The 21394-nt window shown below is 42.9% G+C and overlaps 1 protein-coding gene across 1 annotated transcript in view; it reads right to left on the reverse strand.

Moving 5' to 3' along the window:
- LOXHD1 (lipoxygenase homology domains 1) overlaps positions 1-21394 on the reverse strand; it is a 439720-nt gene that overhangs the window by 207261 nt on the left and 211065 nt on the right. Inside the window, exons 17-21 of the mRNA XM_030192909.1 lie at positions 12477-12612; positions 9319-9473; positions 8624-8784; positions 4122-4198; positions 410-606 (exon numbers count right to left, since the gene is read on the reverse strand). Coding sequence (XP_030048769.1) covers positions 410-606; positions 4122-4198; positions 8624-8784; positions 9319-9473; positions 12477-12612 — 726 coding nt within the window. The remainder of the gene's footprint in view (positions 1-409; positions 607-4121; positions 4199-8623; positions 8785-9318; positions 9474-12476; positions 12613-21394) is intronic.

The following is a 21394-nucleotide window of genomic DNA, read 5'->3' on the forward strand; positions in this document are numbered from 1 at the left end:
GTCTTTATAGCATTCGGTAGTGCATTTCATAGTTGTGTGCAGATGTAGGAAAAACTGGACGCATATATTGATTTGTACCGAAGACCTCTACATTTAGGATAATGGAGGTTTAGAAAAGTTCGTGAAGAGCTTTTTGTATTTCTTCCTGGACGGTCTAGGAGGTCTAACATATATGACGGGACATCTCCATGTATGATTTTGTGAGCCAGGGTGTAGATCTTAAATGTAATGCGGTCTTTCAGTGGGAGCCAGTGTAATTTTTCTCTAAGGGGTTGGGCACTTTCATATTTCACTTTTCCGAATATGAGTGTAGCGGCGGTGTTTTGGGCTGTCTGTAGTAATCTTTACAATAAAAAAAATAAATTATTAAAAAAAAAAAGACAGGCAAATATTTGTGCCTGTTGCTTACCTTCCCAATATCCATTGTAACAATAGTAAACTCATCCACTCGCCCACGCTCAAAGTTGTCACCAAGGTCATTATCAGAAACTAAAAGGAATTGCTTGTTTGTGTCCCCTCTCTCACCATACAGTTTGACAAAGACTTTAGAATCAGAACTGGCACCGCTGACATCTCCTGTCTTAATCTTGAAATGGTAACTGATACCTAAGGATGCCAAAAAAGAGATTTCATGCACGTCAATTTGTCCCCTCTTTAAACAGTCCTCGCTTAACCCTGCATCTATTCATAACTATGTAGGGCAACTGATAATCTGACAGTATGGGTGCCTGCCTAGATTCTCAACCTCTACTGAAAGCAATAGGATTTTTACCTTTGTCTGACGTCAGGGGTTGCCAAGGAGAGCTATCTTTGATCTTTGGACTTTGTAGCTCAGTGTTATTCAGTGCAAGGCTAGGGTTACCATATTTTATCCTCTCAAAAAGAGGACACATGTCCCGCCCATGCCCCACCCCTTTCGCATCCTCACCCCGCCCCCTGTCACATATTCCCCTCCCCTGCCCCCATCACCTCCCCTCCCCTGGGTCACTTCCCCTCCCCGTACTATCTACTGCCCTGGTGGTCTAGTGACCTCTTTGGGGCAGGAAAGAGCCCCCTCTTTCCTGCCCGGTGCTCTGTCCTTGCCCTGCATCCTGTTGCTGTGATGGTCTCGGGATGCAAAATGACTGCCAAGAGTGAAGTCTCACGAGGCCGTGTCAACTTTCGGCGGCCATTTTGAATCCCGAGACCGTCACAGCAACAGGATGCAGGGCAAGGGCAGCGCTCCGGTCAGGAAAGAGGGGGCTCTTTCCTGCCCCGAAGAGGTCACTAGACCACCAGGGCAGTAGATAGTAAGTAAGGGAAGGGGAGGCTAGGATAGGCCCGCCGCCCACCCGTCTGTCCAGAAATCCGGACAAACGGGCGGACTGGCAAAACCCATCCAGACACCCGGACATGTCCTCAAAAAGAGGACATGTCCGGGTAAATCCAGACATATGGTAACCCTATGCAAGGCCCAAGTACCGATGGTGGCCCCCAGGGTTTTTCTCTATTCTCTGCCTTTCTACCCAAACTCACAACAAAACGGGGGAAGTGGATGGGAGGAAGACCCACATGCTTGAAGGACAAGATATTTCTCAACAGAAGAAGGTAACATATAGAAATAAACCAAACATAGGGGTCCTTTTACTAAGACATGTAGGTACCTATGCATGTCTAACATGTGTCAATTTGGAACTACCACCTGGCTACCATGTGCCCCAGGTGGAAATTCCATTTTTTACGCGCATCCGATACACGCAACAGAAAATATTTTTTTATTTTCTACCTCATGGCGCTAACTGGGCGGTAATCCGCAGTGTACCCACGTTGACATTTACCGCCCGGTAAGCGTGTCAGACCTTACCACCAAGTGGTGTTAAGGTCTCAGGCAGAAAATGGACGCGCACTGGTTTTAATTTTTCTGCACGTCCATTTTCAGCTACACAAAAAAGGCCTTTTTTTACAGGCGCGCTGAAAAATGGACCAGCGTGCGACCAAAACACACACCTACACCAGCACAAGCCATTTTTCGACGTGCCTTAGTAAAAGGGCCCCATAGAAAAGAAAATAAGATGATATCTTTTTTATTGAAATAATATATTTTTTGATTAGCAATGCTTTCTTCTTCAGATCAGAAATGTGCAAATGTTGACAAATATCAGAATCCAGAACTGAAACATAAAAGCATTCCAATGACAGTCTTACAGGAAGAGGGGGGGGTGGGTTAACTGAGAAACAGGGAGAGAGCTGGGTGGGTGAGATAGAGGGAGTGGTGGATGGGTGATAAGAGGGTGACAAAGCAGTATGATTTTATGGTTTATAATGTAATAGAAAACCCAGTGTCTGTTCCTGAATCAGTTGCTTCATAAAATAGTCTTTGATTTCATCTAGAAATGTTATCTGTCTAGCATTCCCCGATGTTATATTTATGCAGTTAACATCAGAGTAATTGAAAATCACCCGTTATTATTTTGCTACCCAGTTTGTTAGCCTCCCTAATTTCAGAACAGCAGAAGGAGAGTAGAAGGCCTTAGGTAGGAATTGCCATTGTTGTGGTCTTTTCCTTCTTGCCTCTTGCTATTTCTTCCATGAGAACTGGAGAGCAGAGTTACTAATTCTTTTGGCCTGCTTCCCATCTCCCTGCAGGTATGTACGTGCAAACAGAGGAGAAGAGACATAGTTAATGAGAATAAAGTAGCACTTGCATACCTAAGAGAACTCCACTAGGACATCAAAGGAACCAAAGAACCCACAGACATAAATGATAAGTATGCTTATTAATTTTGTTGTGTTGTTAATTATTGCATTTTGTGTCAAATAAGGGCTATTCTGTGTTAGTAAGAGGCAAGAGAGCACAACAGTTTATAGATAACTGAGATTCTCTAAAGGAAAAGTCCTTATACCCAATGAAGGAAACCCATGAGGCTAGTTTTCCCGGGCTATAAACTTAAGCACCTAGGCGTCAATATTCAGTTTGGAAGTCAGCATTAAAATTATCTGTTGGGCAGACTGCATAAATCATATGATTTTTATCTGCTGCCATTGTCTATCTCTATGTTTCGAAGTTATTACAGCCTACAAATATTCTCGTTTTCTCCAAGTTATGGTTGCTAAAAATCTACACTGCACATGCAAAAATAGAACTTTCTTTCCTTCGTAGCAGTATACAGAGTTACATTTTCTCTTACATTTACTTGCAAAACTCTTGGATCATGATCATATTGTCTACTCATGGAAGGAGGAACAGCCACAAGAAAGCCCAACTAATCCCCTCCATAGTTGATCCAGCAGCAAGAATATTTTGTATATTTACTTTTCATGGCAGAGCAAATGTGAGTGTATGTGTTTAGAAAAGAGACACAGTAATAATATAATGATGTGAAACAAATAGGAAAGATGGTAGCCATGTGTATATGATATTCTAGCTGTTAGGTTATTTTAAAGTGGTTTTTTAAAGCTATTTTGACTACTTTGCATCTGAAACATTGTCCAATTAGTGTAATTAGAAGAATGCTACAGTTGTGACTATTGTTTTCTGAAAGAGTATAAGAAGTGACCTTATTTTTATGTTATCATATTTTTTCCTGATGAAAAATGTTTTAAAATGATAAACATTCACATAGAAAGTAATACAAACAGTATGGATGTAAAAGTAATCACAGCCAAAGATATGACGGATTCAACGTGAAGTAAATATGTTCGTGCCAGTGGACTTCTACGGATTCATAAAAGGTGAAGATGTTTTCGACTGACCTGGGGTTTTGAGGGCATATCTGTGGGTGAAACGGAGTATACTGGTATAATGTCACATTCCAAATGTTATTTTAGAAGTCTATAACTGCTATTTAATAAAATCCAAATATTTCCTCCTAAATGTCTTGCAGAGGACAAAAATAGTTTTGGTGAATCAAGGTCTAATAGTACCCCTGCCTCAAAAAAAGGATCCAATGAACAGTCTCTGAGGGACTTCAGAGACAAACGTCTAAAAAGAGGTTTTGAAAATACTGATGTGCCCGGAGTTTAACATCAATGACCAATATCTACGTGTGCCCCAACCTTTCCACTTGTCTCTGAGTGTGTCATTCATTTCTTGCAATAAAGTATTTTCTTTTATTGTACCCCAAAACTGTTTAAATACTCACTTTTCAGAACTGATGATTCACCAGTTGGCACCAACTCTCGAACAATTTGGCCATCATCTTCACTTTGGTCAAACCATCTGTTTAAAGAAAAGAAAAGAAGTCAAACGTCAATCAAACTGTTAAGTAAATATGAAATTCATATCCACACACCAGAGGATGGCACTAAGCTAACTCAGAACACGGTACAGAAATACAATCTGATAAAACATAAAACAGTAAGAACCAACAACAATTAAAACAAAATAAACTCAACTACATCTGCACTAATCAAAGTACATCTCTAATATCTTTCTAATGAACCAGGAAAGTAATTACTTTCAGCAGAGAGAAACAAAGACAATGACACTTTTTAACAATTTGTAGAAGCTTATGTCACAAAAGGAAAAAAAGAAAAAATCTATTGCAGGAAATTTCATATTTTCTCAGGGTTATTCTCTGCCTAGCACTAAGATAAAAACACTGGAGTCATACTTTTTTCTCTCTCTCTCTTTCTCCTGTGCACAAGCACCAAGCTGTGAATGGCTTATAGGGGCTGCCACAAGTGTAATGGTTTCTATGGCAGGACCTAGGTGGGGTGAGATAGCCAATGCTGCCTCTGGCCATCCCAAGGCATTGGAGGGTTCAGTGGCTTGCTCAAGGTCACAAGCAGTTACAGTAGGATTCAAACCTGGGTCTTCCAGTTTCCAGGCTTCTCCTCTGCCCCATTAATACATTTAAAAGGTACCATATACATTTCTCTTTTGTGCAAACTCTTTGAGCATTAGCATACCTTAATAATATATTGACTTTATAGAATGAAAACCTTTGGATACACATTTTCTTCCATTTGTTTATATCTGTGACAGATTCCATTGTCTGTATAGTAAAGAGTGCTGTGTACTAGGACTACAAAATCCTGTAGTTTTATAGTTCCCTGTAATAGGCTCTTTGAGAGCACATGTTACAGTCCTCTGTGTCTTCTGGAGGTTGTTGTTTTTTTTAATTATAAGTACATGCGTATTGCCATACTGGGACAGACCAAAGGTCCGTCAAGCCCCGCATCCTGTTTCCAACAGTGGGCAATCCAGGTTACAATCCCAAAACAGTAGAAAACATTTTATGGTGCTTATCCTAGATGTTTTTCAATTTTCTCCATTTCCTAATATATAGAAAAATCTTTTGATATGTTAAAACTTTTTGCCACAAACAAATGGTTAATCAAGGAGTGCTTGCTCGAGACATACAAGATGTATATCAACAGTGGCAGTTTTCTATACTAGTCTTAGACAGGGCTTTTATTTAGTTAGAAGACTGTGTTAAGGACTTTTATTTTGAAGCTAGCTTCACAACCAGCTGGCTTGGCTGAGCATTAACAAAAAGACGCCGTGGCCATTTTTGAGAGAGACAGAGTAATGCTGCAGTTGCACTTGAGACTGTTACTTGGTAAGCTAACAGCAATTTTATTTAGAATACAAGTAATTATACAACTAATATGCCTTTTAGAACTATTTTGTAAGTAACTTTGTGCTGCATCTTGTTTTTGGTTTTAGAACTGGTGACTCCCCCTTGAAAAAGTAGCCACGAAACGGGGACCTGTCGGGGTTTTAAGAGCACCAACTTGTTCAAGCTAAGTGCTGTATAAAATTAGATGATAGCATATTGACAAATAGAAATATATCTTCATATATAAGATTAGCAAAGGGTGGTGGAGGTTCAGTCAATGATTAGACAATACACACAGATAATACACCCAGTCAGTGGGTGAAAAATCAAATAACCTCTATCGTGTGTTACATATGAGACTACTCCACTCTCAATAAGCTGAAGAAGCAATACACTTGTATTCATGTGTGTTTAAATATTTTGTTATATCCTAGATATAAGCAGTGGATTTTCCCCAAGTCCATTTTAAGAATAGCTTATGGACTTTTCTTTTAGGAAGCTATCCAAACCTTTTTTAAACCCTGCCAAGCTAAGTGCTTTTACTACATTCTCTGGCAATGAATTCCAGAGTTTAATTACATGTTGAGTGAAGAAATATTTTCTCTGATTCTTTTTAAATTTAGCTTCATTGTGTGCTCCCTAGTCCTTATCTCTAAGCATGCTGGGCAAGGAGCCCCCTCTCTCCTTCAGGTCTGTAAAAGTTAGTCTACAGCATGCTTCTTCTGTGAACTGTAACTGCCCATGCTATGTTCTTGCTGCATGAATTTTTGTAAGACCCCATTGATTCTATCAAGTTTTCATCAATAAGTATAAACAGCATTGCTACTCAGCATGTAGCTGATGCCCACCTAGTCCCCTTTTGCCTAGAGAGGGCTGCTTAAGAATGGACTGTACATTTGCAGAGAGCAGCAACTCGTATCTGGTGCACCTGAACTGTGAGTCTTGTTTTCCCTTCTTTTGATTACTGCATTAGAGAAGAATTGGAGCAAGAGTTTGCTGCTCGCTGCCAAGAGGCTCCCTAGCCCTCGTTGGCAGCTTTTATGCTTTCCCCCTGTAGCCCTGCCCCTTCCGGCTTCCCAACCAACGGCAAGGGAGTCTCCTGCTGCGTCATCTCAATCGCCGATGGGGAAGCCGGAAAGGAAGGGTCGCTCTGACGCAGGAGCTGCCGGGCAGCAGCCGCCATGTTATATGCGGCTGCTCGGCATGCCCCTCGCTGGCCTACCTGAATTGGAGCAAGAGTTTGATTCTACTCCTCTATACGTGGTTTAAACTGACTGTCAAGCATAGTATGTGGAACGCTTATGAGGACAGTACACATTTTCTTTGAGCCCCTCAAAACATCAGTTTGCCTGCATTTTTCATTCTTTTATTTATCTAATTCCAAAATGTCTTGTTCATTTCTTGTCTTGCATTCAACTAGGTTGGGAAGGCAAGAGGAAGTAAATGGACAGGTGTATTAACCCACAATGGGTCAATGTTTGGTTTCAGTTTGGGTTTGTTATAGATGAGAAATCTTTCATAAAAGTTTGCACAGGCGCCAAGCTGAAAACAATATTCCCTGGGATTCTATATAGTGCATAATTTAGGTGTTGGCATTTATACCAAGTTTTACTTGGCGTAACTGCCTGTGAATAAATTTAGTCGCTTGCATGGGCACTTGACATGGTCTATAAACCACCTGGAAATTTAGGCTTATTCTATAAAGTATGCCTAAATTTAGGCGTACTTCATAGAATACACCTTGGTGTATTTCATTTTGGCACTGCTTTTTTAGGTATCAAATATAGAATTTAGTTTCTTACACATAAGGGTGTAGTTATCTAAGAACATACGAGTAGCCATACTGGGTCAGACCGATGGTCCATTTAGACCAGCATCCTATTTTCAAAACAGTGGCCAAGCCAGATCACAAGTACCTGGCAGAAACCTAAATTGTGGCAACACTCCATACTACAAATCCCAGGGCAAGTAGTTGCTTCCCATGTCTGTCTCAATAGCAAACTGTGGACTTTTCCTCCAGGAATTTGTCCAAACCTTTTTTAAACCCAGATACACTAACCGCTGTTACCACATCCTCTGGCAAAGAGTTCCAGAGTTTAAATTATTTGTTGAGTGAACAAATATTTTCTCCTATTTGTTTTAAAAGTATTTCCATGTAACTTCCTCGAGTGTCCCCTAGTCTTTGTACTTTGGGAATGAGTAAATAATTGATTTACATCTACTTGTTCTACACCACTCTGGATTTTGAATACCTCAATCATATCTCCCCTCATCCGTCTCTTTTCCAAGGTGAAGAGCCATAATCTCTTTAGCCTTTCCTCATACGAGAGGAGTTCCATCCCCTTTATCATTTTAGTCACTCTTCTTTCAACCTTTTCTAATTCTGCTATATCTTTTTTGAGATACAGCAACCAGAACTGAACGCAATACTATCTTTTTGCAAAATGGCTCCCAAACCCCCCTTTTGTATGCCAATTTTTGCTGTATTCTGAGTTAATGAGCTGCTTTGCATGATATTGTGTCACCACAGCTCATTAGTACATATGAAACTATGATACTTGTAAGCAGGGGCGTAGCCAGACAACTGATTTTGGGTGGGCCTAGGCATGAATTGGGTGGGCACCAAGTGTTCTACCCCCCCCCCCCCCCCCCACAAAAAAAAAAAAAATTATCTCAGCTGGTGGGAAAACATTTCTTTCCACCTTGGCAGCAGGCATGCACTGAAAACTGAGCATACGCAGGTGTCGGTGTCATGGAGAGTAGCGTTTTCGTTACCATCAGGGGAAAATCTTCAGCTGGTGGAGCTTTGGATTCCCATCAGTTGCCACTAAACATGTGCTACTGTTGGGTGGGCCTGAGCCATAAATGGGTGGTCCCTGGCCCACCAAAGCCCACCCGTGGCTACGCCACTGCTTGTAAGGGAGCGATTTGGGCATTTTCTTTTCACAAACTGCTGTACATGTGAAAAAATGCACCAAAGCCTGAAATGCCAGTGTTTTTGCATGCTTCAGTTTTGAGAGTGTACTTTTTTAAGCCTGTGAGTCTGAACCAAGCTGTTTTGAATACACTATTTGACGTACCTGAAACAGGGAAATTCCACAGCTGAGGTTTCTGGCTTTCCATCTTCTCTAACCACTACTTTGTCAAGGAACCAGCCGCAGCCTCCTCCTTTGCCATCGTGCCCGATCCTCAGCCTTCTGACCTGTTTCAGGGTCACTGCCTCAATGATGAACTCATCAGCCTGGATCCAAGGAGTCAAAGGGACAGATAAAGGGTGAGGGAAAATCAAATAAAGGGCAAAGAGAAGGGAAGGAAGCAATGGGGTGGGGGGAGAGACAGAGAGCGAGAGAGATGAAAGAACCAAGGAGATGTGAGAAGGAAATGGGACAGATAGCGATAGAGGGTAGGAGAGATAGAGACAGATGCAAGAAAGTAATACAGAAAGGGAACCCAATGCAAAGATATAAAATGAGACCAAGAAAACTATATAACAACATTTTACAAAAATACAGCAAGCCAAGTGCAACATGTTGGTTATTATTTGTAGAAGAACTATGAGTGGGATACAGTTGTTGTATTTGCTAATAATGAGTTCTGTCTGCATTTGTTTCTGATCTGAATACATTTTTTGAGACAAATATTGCACTTTGAGTAGTTACAAATATAAGTTTCTTTATGCAATCCAATACCAGTTGTCTCATTCTCTTTCCCCTTTCACATCATTATTTTTCTGTTGACTTCTTGATGGTTTTGAGGTTTCAATATGCTGACTTACGTTGCCCTTTTCAAACTTGTTCATATTATTCTTGCAGTTAACCAGCAACCGCTCCCCGGTGTCTCCAAGCTCTCCGATGAGGCAGAGGAACACGTTGGCATCAGTTCCACTTCCACTGACATTCCCAGTGCAAACAGTCACACGGTACTTTACCACTAAGAAAGGGAAATATCATTAGAGCTCTGTTAGTAGCAGGTTGCAATGCCTTTCTCTCTCAGCTAATCACTCTACACAAGAGCATGCCACTCTGGCAGGGCCGCCGAGAGACTGGGCCAGGCCCGGGGCAAGGCCGCCCCCCCAGAGGTCGTCGTCGTCGCCGCCCACCCTCCGTCCACCCCCCTCCATTGGGACACAGGGAGGGAAGGCCTGAAGGGAGGCGATCTGCAGACTGCCGCTGCTGTGCTTCTTTCACATGGAGCAAGGTCGAGATGAGGTGCTATGATTTGAATTCAGGGGGGCCCGGCCCGGTGGTGGACAGAGGGGGCAGGTGGAGGGGACTATGGCACCAGGCCCCCCTTGGAGGCCCGGGCCCGGGGAATTTTGTCCCCCCTGCCCCCCCATCTCAGAGGCCCTGCACTCTGGTTCTGAACAGCCACAAAGCAGAGAAACCATAACGTGCAAATAAGTTGGTTTCATATGTCAAATGTAGGCAACTGTGTCTCTTGAATAGAACCAGACCTGCTGAAAACAACCAGGTTCCATATTCTGCCTCTGTACAGGAAAGTGAGAGGAAGCCCTGAGGACAGTGTTCTGATTTCTATCTTTTACTTTTGTTGGTTGTGTACCTGATATTTTTGTTTAAATCTGTGCTTGGTATGAGTGTGCTTCCCTAGTTTAAACAAATATCTCTTCATTTTCTGCTGTCTTTATACAATTTTTGTTATGACAACACCTTAATAAACAGAGCCCTTAAAGTGATAAATTACGCACCCACAGTATGGGATTTTATAAAATGCCTTGAAGTATATGCAAGTAGCGCCTGCATACATGTATGCTTACTTGTTCTACCCCTATATTTATGGAGGCAGGTTATATTGTTATGTATATTTAATATGAGTATTATCTGTATTCAATTGCATTGTCTGTGTATAGATAGCACTGTATTTTAGGGCTCCTTTTCCTATAGTTTGCAATATCCTGTGATTGTCTCCTTTTGAGCTTTCCCTATTGGCTGTTAGCTCTGAGCTAGGGCCAGCCCTCCCTCTCTGCCCCTGCAGGCTGTGTGAGAGAGCCCAGTCTTGCTAGCATGCTTTGTGATCAATGTTGCCAAGGTTGTGGTTTTCCCGCCCAATTGGGCGACTTTCCGCGACCCGCTGCGGGAAATTTTTGCTGGTTGCGGGTTGCGGTGGGCGTGGTTAGTGACGTTGGGGCGGGGTTAGTGATGTTGTGGGCGGGGTTAGCGATGTTGTGGGCGGGGTTAGTGACGTCGGAGGCGGGGTGATAACGGCGGGGCGGGGTTTTGTGTGGGAAATTATTTTTCAATCTGGCAAGGCTGTTTGTGATCAGCAGCTGCTCTAGGGGTTGATCCCTCCTTAATCTACTGTTATTCCATCAAGATTTTTCACCATCTCCTCAAGTCATTTCCCATTTATTTTTCCTAAGTTTCTCCCCCTTATTTCCTCTGAAAGTTACAGCTTTTCCTCTCAGCATGGCTGAGGTTCTGGCCATCTCCTGGCCTTTGGGGGTGGCTAGATGCACTCTACTGCAGAAGACAACAATTCTGTCTAAGCAACTGAACTGTAAGTTGGATTTTCTTGTTTGTTTATTATGAGTACTACAATAAAGAAGATTTGCTTAAGAATTGAGAGTCTACTGGTAAAGCTTCTACTTAGGGATGGTTTAGCTGGCTGTTTAAGCTACACTATACTTTGCCAAGAACAGCACACTTACTCATATTTTAAAAAGAAACTCCCAAGGGGCCATGTTGGGAAAGAGTTGGCATACTTCTGACTTGTCAAAGGTATGCACATATTGTAACTCAAGAAAAAGATCCATCCAAGTCAATAAGTACAAATGTGTGCAAATAATTTTCCAGGGATAATTTCCAAAGTGAATGCACATGCATACTTTCCACTTTGAAAATCCAGCGAAAGTCCACACATTGAAAAGTACACATAGACCTGTGCAGGTAATTATAAAATTAACCCCATAGGGGCCCTTTTACTAAGCCATGGTAGGCACTAACGCATGCCTTCTGCATGGCGACAATCACTACCATGCTGAGGCATCCTGCGGTAGTGCGCACATCAATGTGCACTGCTCCCGTGCTAAAAAAACAATTTTTATTTTCTGGCACAGGAGGCATTTCTATAGGTGGAAAATAGGCATGTGAAGCATCTGTTCACGCTTTCCAAAAATACTAGGACTAGGGGGCATGCGATGAAGCTACAATGTAGTAAATTTAAAACAAATCGGAGAAAATGTTTCTTCACTCAACGTGTAATTAAACTCTGGAATCCGTTGCCAGAGAATGTGGTAAAGGCAGTTAGCTTAGCGGAGTTTTAAAAAGGTTTGGCCAGCTTCCTAAAGGAAAAGTCCCTAGACCGTTATTAAATGGACTTGGGGAAAATCCACTGTTTCTGGGATAAACAGTATAAAATGTTTTGCACATTTTTGGGATCTAGCCAGGTATCTGTGACCTGGATTGGCCACTGTTGGAAACAGGATGCTGGGCTCGACGGACCTTTGGTCTTTCCCAGTATGGCAATACTTACGTACTTATGTCCTGCGCTAATCGGGTAGCATGGGTACATTACTGTGCGTTATCTTAGCTGAAAATGACCAGTGAGCACCAAACTCAAAAGTGGCTAACTTGTGGGCATTCCAGAAGTGGAGTCAGGTTCAGTGCAGATATTCAGCCCCTCGCCATATAAGCAAACTGCTTAAATCGGGCCACATAGATAATAGCCCTATTTTTAAGCAGTTTAGCTTATGCAGTCAAGGGCTGAATATTGACCTAGCCAGCTCAAACAAACAAAAAATGGATATCCAGTGCCGGTCTGGACGGGGCCTGGCATTAAATATCTGGGAACAGTGCCAGTAGCGAGTAGCAAAATACTCACCAGAGGGGGGGGGGGGGGGGTTGTTTCTGATCAAAGGGGAAATTTTGATCTGCGGAATTCTTAAATCGACCTCTGCCACCAGTCTTTGATTCTCACCTGGTAGAACTTCATCCACCAGAGGCCCTTCCGCAGGTAGCTCCCTGACAATCTCATTATCATCTTCATTTAGATCCAACCAGCGGCCACATCGGAACAAGTATTTCTCTTTGGTCAGCGTTTTTAGCAAAGTCACCTTGAATACATTAAAACTCCATATGAGCTTTTGAATTACATGCAGTCTTTTCCCCCTTTTCTTGCTTTGCAATTTCTTCCATGGCAGCAGATAGACAAAGCTGGGCCCGGGGCAAAGGGGCCACGCCTCCCCCCCCCCCCCCCCCACCTCTGGTCCTATACTTGCCTGGCATTGAATAGCAGGTAGCAGCAATCGAGAGAGACTGTTCTGCCAGCCACAGGTCCTTCTTCCTGCTGTGTCCCGCCTCCTGTGAAGTAACTTCCTGTTTCCACATAGGCAGGATGCGACAGGAAGAAGGATCCATGGCTGGCAGAGCAGTCTCTCTCGATCGCTTCTGCCTGCCATTCTAGGCAAGTAGAGGGCCAGGGGGAAAGGGAAGGAAAGACGCTGGATCTCACCTGGGCTGCCGGCACCAGGCCCCCCCTTGGAGGCTGGGCCCAGGGGAATCTTGCCTCCCCGCCCCCCTTCTCAGTGGCCCTGGTTTCCTCCTTTTCTTTTGGGCTTTGGGATTAATTAGATGCTGTTCCAACAAGGTGTACAGTGACAAGCCCTCTCTATTTTTATTACCTGTGCCTTCTCCTACCTAGCGCAATTACTGCAGAAGCATCAGTCCTCTGACTGAGAGGCATAGAATGTGGATCCTTCCAGAATCCATTAAACGTGCATTCTCAAGATTCCCAAGTCTCCATGGGTGGTGCTGTTGAGCAATGACCAAGGCTGTGAATGCCCATATTGCCTTGGCTACTTAATGAGCAGACACCAAGTCCAGGAATCATACATAGGTCTTGCACATGGGTGCATTCTGTATCATTGCAGGGCCATCAGGTCAGTCCGAAGAATCAAATTATACAAGTACTCCAGGTCTCCAAGCAGCATACTTTAAATTTACCTCAACAATAAGAATGTTATGCTGAGAACTGTGGTTTACATACTACATAATAGCCATCATACACACCTATATTAATTATTGCAGTGCTAGCAGGCACATCTGGAGTAACTTGCCTATACCAAAGAAGTTATGGATTATTCCTACAACTTCCCCTTAAATTCACAAAACATTCTAGATAGTAAAGTCCTGCTTTTGAAATACAGGAGTCAATATTCAAAGCAATTTAAATGCCAAGAGAAGCTCATGGCCATTTTAAGAGTAATTCCAAGGCTTACCAAAGATATTTAGTGGCATTTACCTGGATAGTAAAACTGAATGTCTGCAGTTGATGTCTAAGCTGAAACCAGCTAATTTGTGGGCAGTCCAGGGGCAGAGTCAGCACAACTGCGTACAGTAACCGCATAAGTAGGACCGCATAAAACACAGTCCTATCTTTGTCCAGTTTCACCTATCCAGTTAAGAGCTGAATATTGGCCTTAACTGGGATAAGTACTGGCCATCCACACATACCCGGATATTCAATGCCGGTGCCCAGACATGGCTCGGCATTGTACATCTGAGGATAAAGCCAGGATAAAGCCGGACCCACTCAGGATCAGACTTCCCTGTCTGTCCAGTCCTCCAGAGATGCACGTCCATGAGCTAATGTCTCTGGCACCGAACAGGCTCTTTCTTGTTCTGCTCCCGGACTGGGTTAACCCTTTCCACCCACCTGAAGCACTTCTCACACTCCAGTTAATGCATTTGTCGGCAATAATTTCCTCTTAATTCAGCCTTAGGTTATTGGGCCTATCCAGGACACCCCCTCTCCTCAGAGGCCCTGGCGGGGTTGAAAGCAACCAAAGACCATGTGCTCAGCAAACCAGTACTTTTTATTAACCCTTAACTCAACCCCAACTATGACATCTACTACCAATTTTCCCTTTTAATCTTCCTTCTGGGCTAGGCTTTCCTCCCACCCACTGTGCTGTTCTCCTCCCCCCCTCCCCCCAGTGACTCTGTAGTAGTAATCCCCTGAGGAAATTGCCAACTCAATTTATCAGGGGAGTACACCTATAAGGTCTGCAAAAGGCTTTTCCCTGCATTTGTCAGTGAGTTTATGATCCGATAGTATGTATTACTAAAAATTCTCTAATCAGGCCAGAATAACGCTGACCACTGTTGGCTCAATATATACCCCACATGTGATCATCTCTTAGAAAAGATGACTTAAGTCATTGGGAGCAAAACATGAGGTTTTAATGAATTCTGTTAGAGCAAACAATTTGTAATACAGGAGTCCAAACACTATCCTTTAAAAAAAAAAAAAAAGTTACAGAAGTTCAAACGTAACTTTTGCAGACTACTTATGGACCCACGACATGAAAATTAGCCATTCTCAACACTCAAAACTGAAAGCTGTATATGACTAGTTCATGGCAAACTGGTAGTTTATGTGGGCCAAATAATTCCATATAGAAAAAAAAAACTTTTCAAACATGTGTTTTGTTCTTATTGGGTTGGGGAGGGACATTAACATCCATTGCCAAGTCTTATATAGTCAAACATCTATTGGGACATTAGGAATACAATGCCCACAAGGCATTCTGATGCGTTAAAAATAATTTCCTTGTGATCCACAATCTATCCAGTCAGCTGATGAGATGGTGGTACTATTTCGGTAATGGAATTCAAAAATGCATGTGATAAACTTAAAGAATCCTGTTTAGAAGCAATGGATCCAAAGAGGCTTAGTGGAGATTGGGAAGCAACACCAGTCGTTGGAAGGCAGGGCAAGTGCTGGGCAGGCTTCTACAGTCTGTGCTCTGATCATGGCTGGACAGATTCAACTTCAGTTTCAGAAGCTGGAGAACAAGGCCAATGCTGGGCAGACTTCTACGGTCTGTGCCCTGATCGTGGCTGAATAGATTGGATGGGCTGGAGTGGAGCTTTTCAGGAGCTTCGACATTAACTTCAGAAATTTTAGAACAAGGACAGTGCTGGGCAGACTTCTACGGTCTATGCCCTGAAAATGGCAAGGACAAATCAAGACCAGGTATACTTTGTTTACGCTTTCTAACAATAATAGAACCAGGGGACACAAGATGAAATCAGAATGTGGTAGGTTTAAAACAAATCGGAGAAAGTTTTTCTGTACTCAGCTCGTGGTTAGACTCTGGAACTCATTGCCGGAGAAGGTAGTGGCGGCAGCTGGCCTTGCTGAGTTTAAAGGGGGTCTGGACAGATTCCTGAAGGAAAAGTCCATTGATCGTTATTAAATTTTGGGTTTTTGCCAGGTTCTTGGGGCCTGGATTGGCTGCTGTCGGAGACAGAGTGCTGGGCTTGATGGACCTTTGGTCTTTTCCCAGCGGGGCAGTGCTTATGTACTTATGAAGTATCACCTACCATATGTAATGAGTCTTGTTTGGCAGACTGGATGGACCATACAGGTCTTTATCTGCTGTCATGTAGTATGTTACTATGTTAATATTAAATGCTCCTTTCACTCTTTCTTTCTGAGTTATCTCTTTAACGATAGAACAATAAATGCAGGCCCAATTACATGCACTTCTGTTTGCGCCAAGTCAGAAGAACTGAACGTAAGTGGTGGAAGAAAAGGCCGGATTCTTCCAAAAGATTAGTTAAACACAATCAACAATATTATGTGGCTCAAATACGTGCAGTGAAACCCACTGCCTCTAAGAAGTGCAGGGCCGCTGAGAGACAAAGCTGAGCACGGGGCAAACCATCTTAAGCCCCCCCCCCCCCATGCACCACACATCATAAGTCAAAAGTAAAAATTTTGATAATATTTATATAATTTAATATATTGCAATAGTTATATAGAATACTTAGACAGACTGTGGTTGTATTCTAATGGAGGAATCAGTAGCGTCACGAGGGCAGCTGACACCCGGGGTGCGTCGCCGCTGCGCACCCCCCCCCCCCCCAGGTGCAGGACGACGCACCCTCCCCCTTCCGTAGCGCAACCCCCCCCCCCATGAGAACATATTTGGAAGGCGGTGAGGGGCGGGCGGGAGAGCCAATCCGCCGAGTGCACGCCACTGGGGGGGGGGGTGTCAGCGCCTCACTGGTTCCTTGCTCTCTCTGCCCCGGAACAGGAAGTAACCTGTTCCGGAGCAGAGAGAGCAAGGAACCAGCGAGACGCCGACACCCCCCAGCGGCGTGCACCCGGGGCGGACAGCCCCACCGCCACCCCCTTCCTACGCCACTGGGAGAAATGCTTTGCGAGCTTTTTTGTTGGCAAATGTTTCTATGACAGTGTCAAAGTTGATGCGTCTTCCTAATTCAGCCTCAATGGCAAGCAATCCTAAACTACTGAGTCCCTGCTGCCCTATTGTTGAACGAAGCACACTTTTTACTCTTTTCAAGGTGCTGAATGATCTTCAGCTTGAGCCACAGATACTGGCAGAGTACAAAATATGCGTAAGGCAATACAGACATTTGGAAACAGTGAGGACAGATTCAAACACTTTAATTTGTTCAATAGTTCAAGCGGCTCCATTGCATCATTTCCAATATTGGCTGTGTGAATTGCTTTTAAGTGTTTTATTTCTTCAAACAATGCTGAAGAAGAAAAATCAATGTTGTATTTGGTGCAAAAGATTTTAACCTTTGCTTCTATTTCTTCATCAGATAAAAGGAGATACATCCAAAGGAAGCTGAATGTTTCATAAAGTTTCACACATGCTCAGTGCTTTTTTTGTGCCGGTACGTGCCGGTACAGTGTACCGGAACCTTTTTTGTGAGGTCCGGCTCACCTGCCCTTCCATTCGTGCACCCATGGTCCCCTCTGCCCTCCCTCAGCTTCCCCCCCCCTCCCCAACTTTCCTTGAAATCTTTAATTTACCTGAAGTAGTGAAGAACCAGCAGTAAAAACAGCTGGTAGGCAGGTAGGCAGGCAGGCAGGCTTGCCTCCTCGTCACTTTCCTTCCCTCTCAGCATGTCCCGCCCTCGCAGAAAGGAAATTACATCAGAGGAAGGCGGGACGTGCTGAGACGGAAGGGACGTGACAAGGAGGCAAGCCTGCCTGCCTGCTAGCTGTTTTCACTGCCGGTTCACCGCGACTTCAGGTAAATTAAAGATTTCAAGGAAAGTTGGGGAGCTGAGTGAGGTCGATGGAGGGGCTAGGGTTTGAACGAATCGCTGGACATGGAGGGGACAGAGGGCAGGGGAGAGAGAAGAATTGCTGGACATGGAGGGGAGGAGAGGGCAGGGGAGAAAGGAGAATCGCTGGACATGGATTTGAAGGGAAGGCAGGGAAGAGAGAATTGCTGGACATGGATAGGAGGAGAGGGCAGAGGAGAGAGGAGACATGCTAGACATGGATGGGAGGGAAGAGCAGGGAAGAGAGAATTGCTGGACATGGATGGCAGGGGAGGACAGGAGGCAGAGGAGAATCGCTGGACATGGATGGGAGGGGAGGGCAGGGAAGAGAGAATTGCTGGACATGGATGGGAGGGGAAGGCAGGGGAGAGGAGAATCGCTGGACATGGATGAGAGGGGAGGGCAGGGGAGATAGGAGACATACTGGACATGGATGGGAGGGAAGACAGCGAAGAGAGATTCACTGGACATGGATGGAAGGAGAGGGAAGGGGAGAGAGGAGAATCGCTGGACATGGATGGCAGGAAATGACAGGGGATAGAGGGTGCTGGACATGGATGGAGGGGAGGAAAGAAAAAAGAAGAAAATGCACATGGATGGAGATGAGGGAAAGGGAAGAGAGGAGAAAAACTGCACATGGATGGAGAAAATAGGCAAAAGCTGTATCCACGTTACACCTCCTCCAGTCAATTCCATGGAGGAGGACCCAGCTTTTACTTATGGATGTAGGGCAAGAAATGAAGAAGAAAGGCGGAAAGTAAAGAAATATATGAAAAGGAAGCCCTGGAAATGGAGACTCAGACCAATATGGATAGAAAAACAAAATCAGCAGACAACAAAGGTAGAAAAAATCATTTTATTTTCATTTTAGTGTTTGCAATATGTCCAATTTGAGAATTTACATCTGCTGTCTTATTTTGCACTGGGTTTACTGGAACTGTAACAGCTTACAGAAATTATTTATAATGAAAAAAAAATGAAGTAATTTTTTTCTCCTATACTAGTATAATATTTTCAATGATGTCTATTTATATGCGCCATGGCTGGTATAAGGGGTGTGGCTAATGTAGGTGTAGATATAATAGGGGTGGAGTAATATGTGGTGACCCCGCCCATAATGCGTACCGGCACCTTTTTTTCTAAAAAAAAAGTACTGCACATGCTTCATATCGCACCGTTACATTTGCAATAACACAATCAATCAAAACATAAAAGACATTTTTTGAACCATTCTGCACAATCACTTTCATTTACTTCTGATATATTTGATTGATATATTTCTTTTCCTAATTCTAATTTGTGGAAATTCTGTGTTGAAACCAACATTTCCAGCAACCAGTTTGCTTTCTTTCAAAATGGCAGTCCAAATTTTCTCTAATAACTTTCAAGTTTGATACTAAGTTCCGAATGTTTTTTATTTCAATTTCTAATGAATATTTCTTTGCTTGCAACACTTTGTTGTGGTAATCTATTTCCGTCAAAATCTTAAGCCAGAGAGAGCACATAAGGACAAACTGAAATGATTGCAGATATGCCTGCAGTTCGTCAATTTCAAATACGGTCTCAGGTCTAAGGTTTAGTTTTTCTATTTCTTCAAGTGCATTCAAAATACCTGGCAGATATGCAGCTATAGGACATATGCTTTCAACCCTTGCAGACCAACGGGTGTCTGACATTCTGTGCAATGAACCAGTGATATTTTTCATAAGTATTTCCCATCTTTGAGGACTTGAGGCAACAACTCCAAAAAATGTTACAGCCTGAATACTGCTTTCTGCTGCATGGACTCCACACAAATTTAGACTGTGGCAAGCACAAGGTGAAAACTCAGCCAACTGGTTTATTCTTAATATGTGAGTTTTAGCACCATTGTAAGATCCACTCATGAAGCTACCATTGTCGTACCCCTGACCCCGACACTCGGAAATTGGAATCTTGTTTTTCCGTGAACTTCAATAATTAGATTGGCAATGTCTTCACCAGTCTTTTTATTGCAGTTTACAAACTCAAGAAATCTCTCTTCAATCTCATATAATCCAGTTTCCTCCTTCAAAAGAACATATCTTAAGATGAAACTAGTTTGTTCTATGTGAGCAGCATCGGAAGTGGAATCAACGATGACAGAATAATATTTTGCCAAATATCTTTCCATTAAAATTGTTTTTCTAACTTGATCAGCACAGCACTCGATAAACTCATTCTGTATGTCAGCTGATAGTGAACTTGCAACCGAAAATGAGCTTCTTCTTGTGATTCTCTCACTTTCTGGAGAGGATGCTCTAAAAAAGAATTATAGCGACTTAACAACTCCAGAATGCCAAGAAAATTTCCATTATTTGGATCTCCAATTACATTACTGTCTTCTCTAAATGCTAGACCTCTCTCTGCTAAGAAAAATGTAACCTCAAGAAGTCTCTGGAGTATCTGTTGTTTTTTGTTGTTACATTTGTACCCTGCGCTTTCCCACTCATGGCAGACTCAATGCGGCTTACATGGGGCAATGGAGGGTTAAGTGACTTGCCCAGAGTCACAAGGAGCTGCCTGTGCCTGAAGTGGGAATTGAACGCAGTTCCTCAGCACCAAAGTCCACCACCCTAACCACTAGGCCACTCCTCCACAAATATGCTTTGCTTTCTATACCTTTCTGCAAACGATGCTCGATGTTTTGACAAGATTTTAGACCAGATTCAAGCGTATGCCACATGACATAGCAATTTTTGTTTTCGAAATTTCCTGATGTTTTTTTGGAAGCCAGAAACTAACGACAATATGGGATGAACATTTTGACCGACAGTTGAGAAAAGGCGAGAAGGAAAACAGTACAATGCCTGTTTTGCTGTACTCCGCACTAACCAGTCCCTCGGTACAATGTCCCCATTTTGTAGTTTAATTTCAAGGATTGATGTTAGGAATTGCCAATTTTCTGAATCTCTAGGGAATTCACAAGTATGGGAGTCTGAGGACCTCTCTCTATTGCTTCCTCCATTTCCTGCTTTGTGAGAATTTCTTTTGTAAGAGTCCCTACATCAAACGTATTGGTATCAATGCTTATATTCAGCAAAGTAGCAGATTGAGCTTGCCCTTCATCAGCCGGACTTTGTAACTCACTTTTAAATAACACTTGAACCTCTGTTTCTTCTCTTACCAGTGCTGTTGCTGATGTACTTGGTATGTGAGTATCATCTTGAACCTTCTTTATTGAAAATGAAAATCCTAAGCTCTGAAGCGACTGCTGGCCATTTTTAGCTTCTTCATCACGTTTTTTTCTTCTCTCAATGTTTTTCAGATCCTGATTTATGATGCTAACTCATGTTTATGATATTACCTTTTTGGCAAAACTGGGAGAGAAATAGAAGGGAGTAGATTGAAAGTTGTGCATAGTTTTACTTTTTTTTCCATTTCAATACTCTAGCGTAATGTGTCCCGTGAACACGAAGGAACTAGATCAAGCAAGCTTTCCTATTTTTATTCATATCACCACCAAATCATAGCAACTTAACAACTCCAGAATGCCAGAATTTCCATTATTTGGATTTCCAATTACATTACTGTCTCCTTGAAATGCTGGACCTCTCTGTCTGCTAAGAAAAATGTAACATCAAGAAGTCTCCGGAGTATCTGTTTCCACAAATACGCTTTACCCTCTATACCATCATCAAATACTCATGTATTTCCAGCATGCACAGCAGGAGCAGTCATTTCAGAAAAAGCAATAATGACAATTCTATAAGCCATGCCTAAAATAAGGAGCCAATCATATGCCCATAAATACAGAATCCAATTCTT

The sequence above is a fragment of the Microcaecilia unicolor genome, chromosome 2 (assembly GCF_901765095.1).
Source record: "Microcaecilia unicolor chromosome 2, aMicUni1.1, whole genome shotgun sequence".
In the NCBI taxonomy this organism is placed as follows: domain Eukaryota; kingdom Metazoa; phylum Chordata; class Amphibia; order Gymnophiona; family Siphonopidae; genus Microcaecilia; species Microcaecilia unicolor.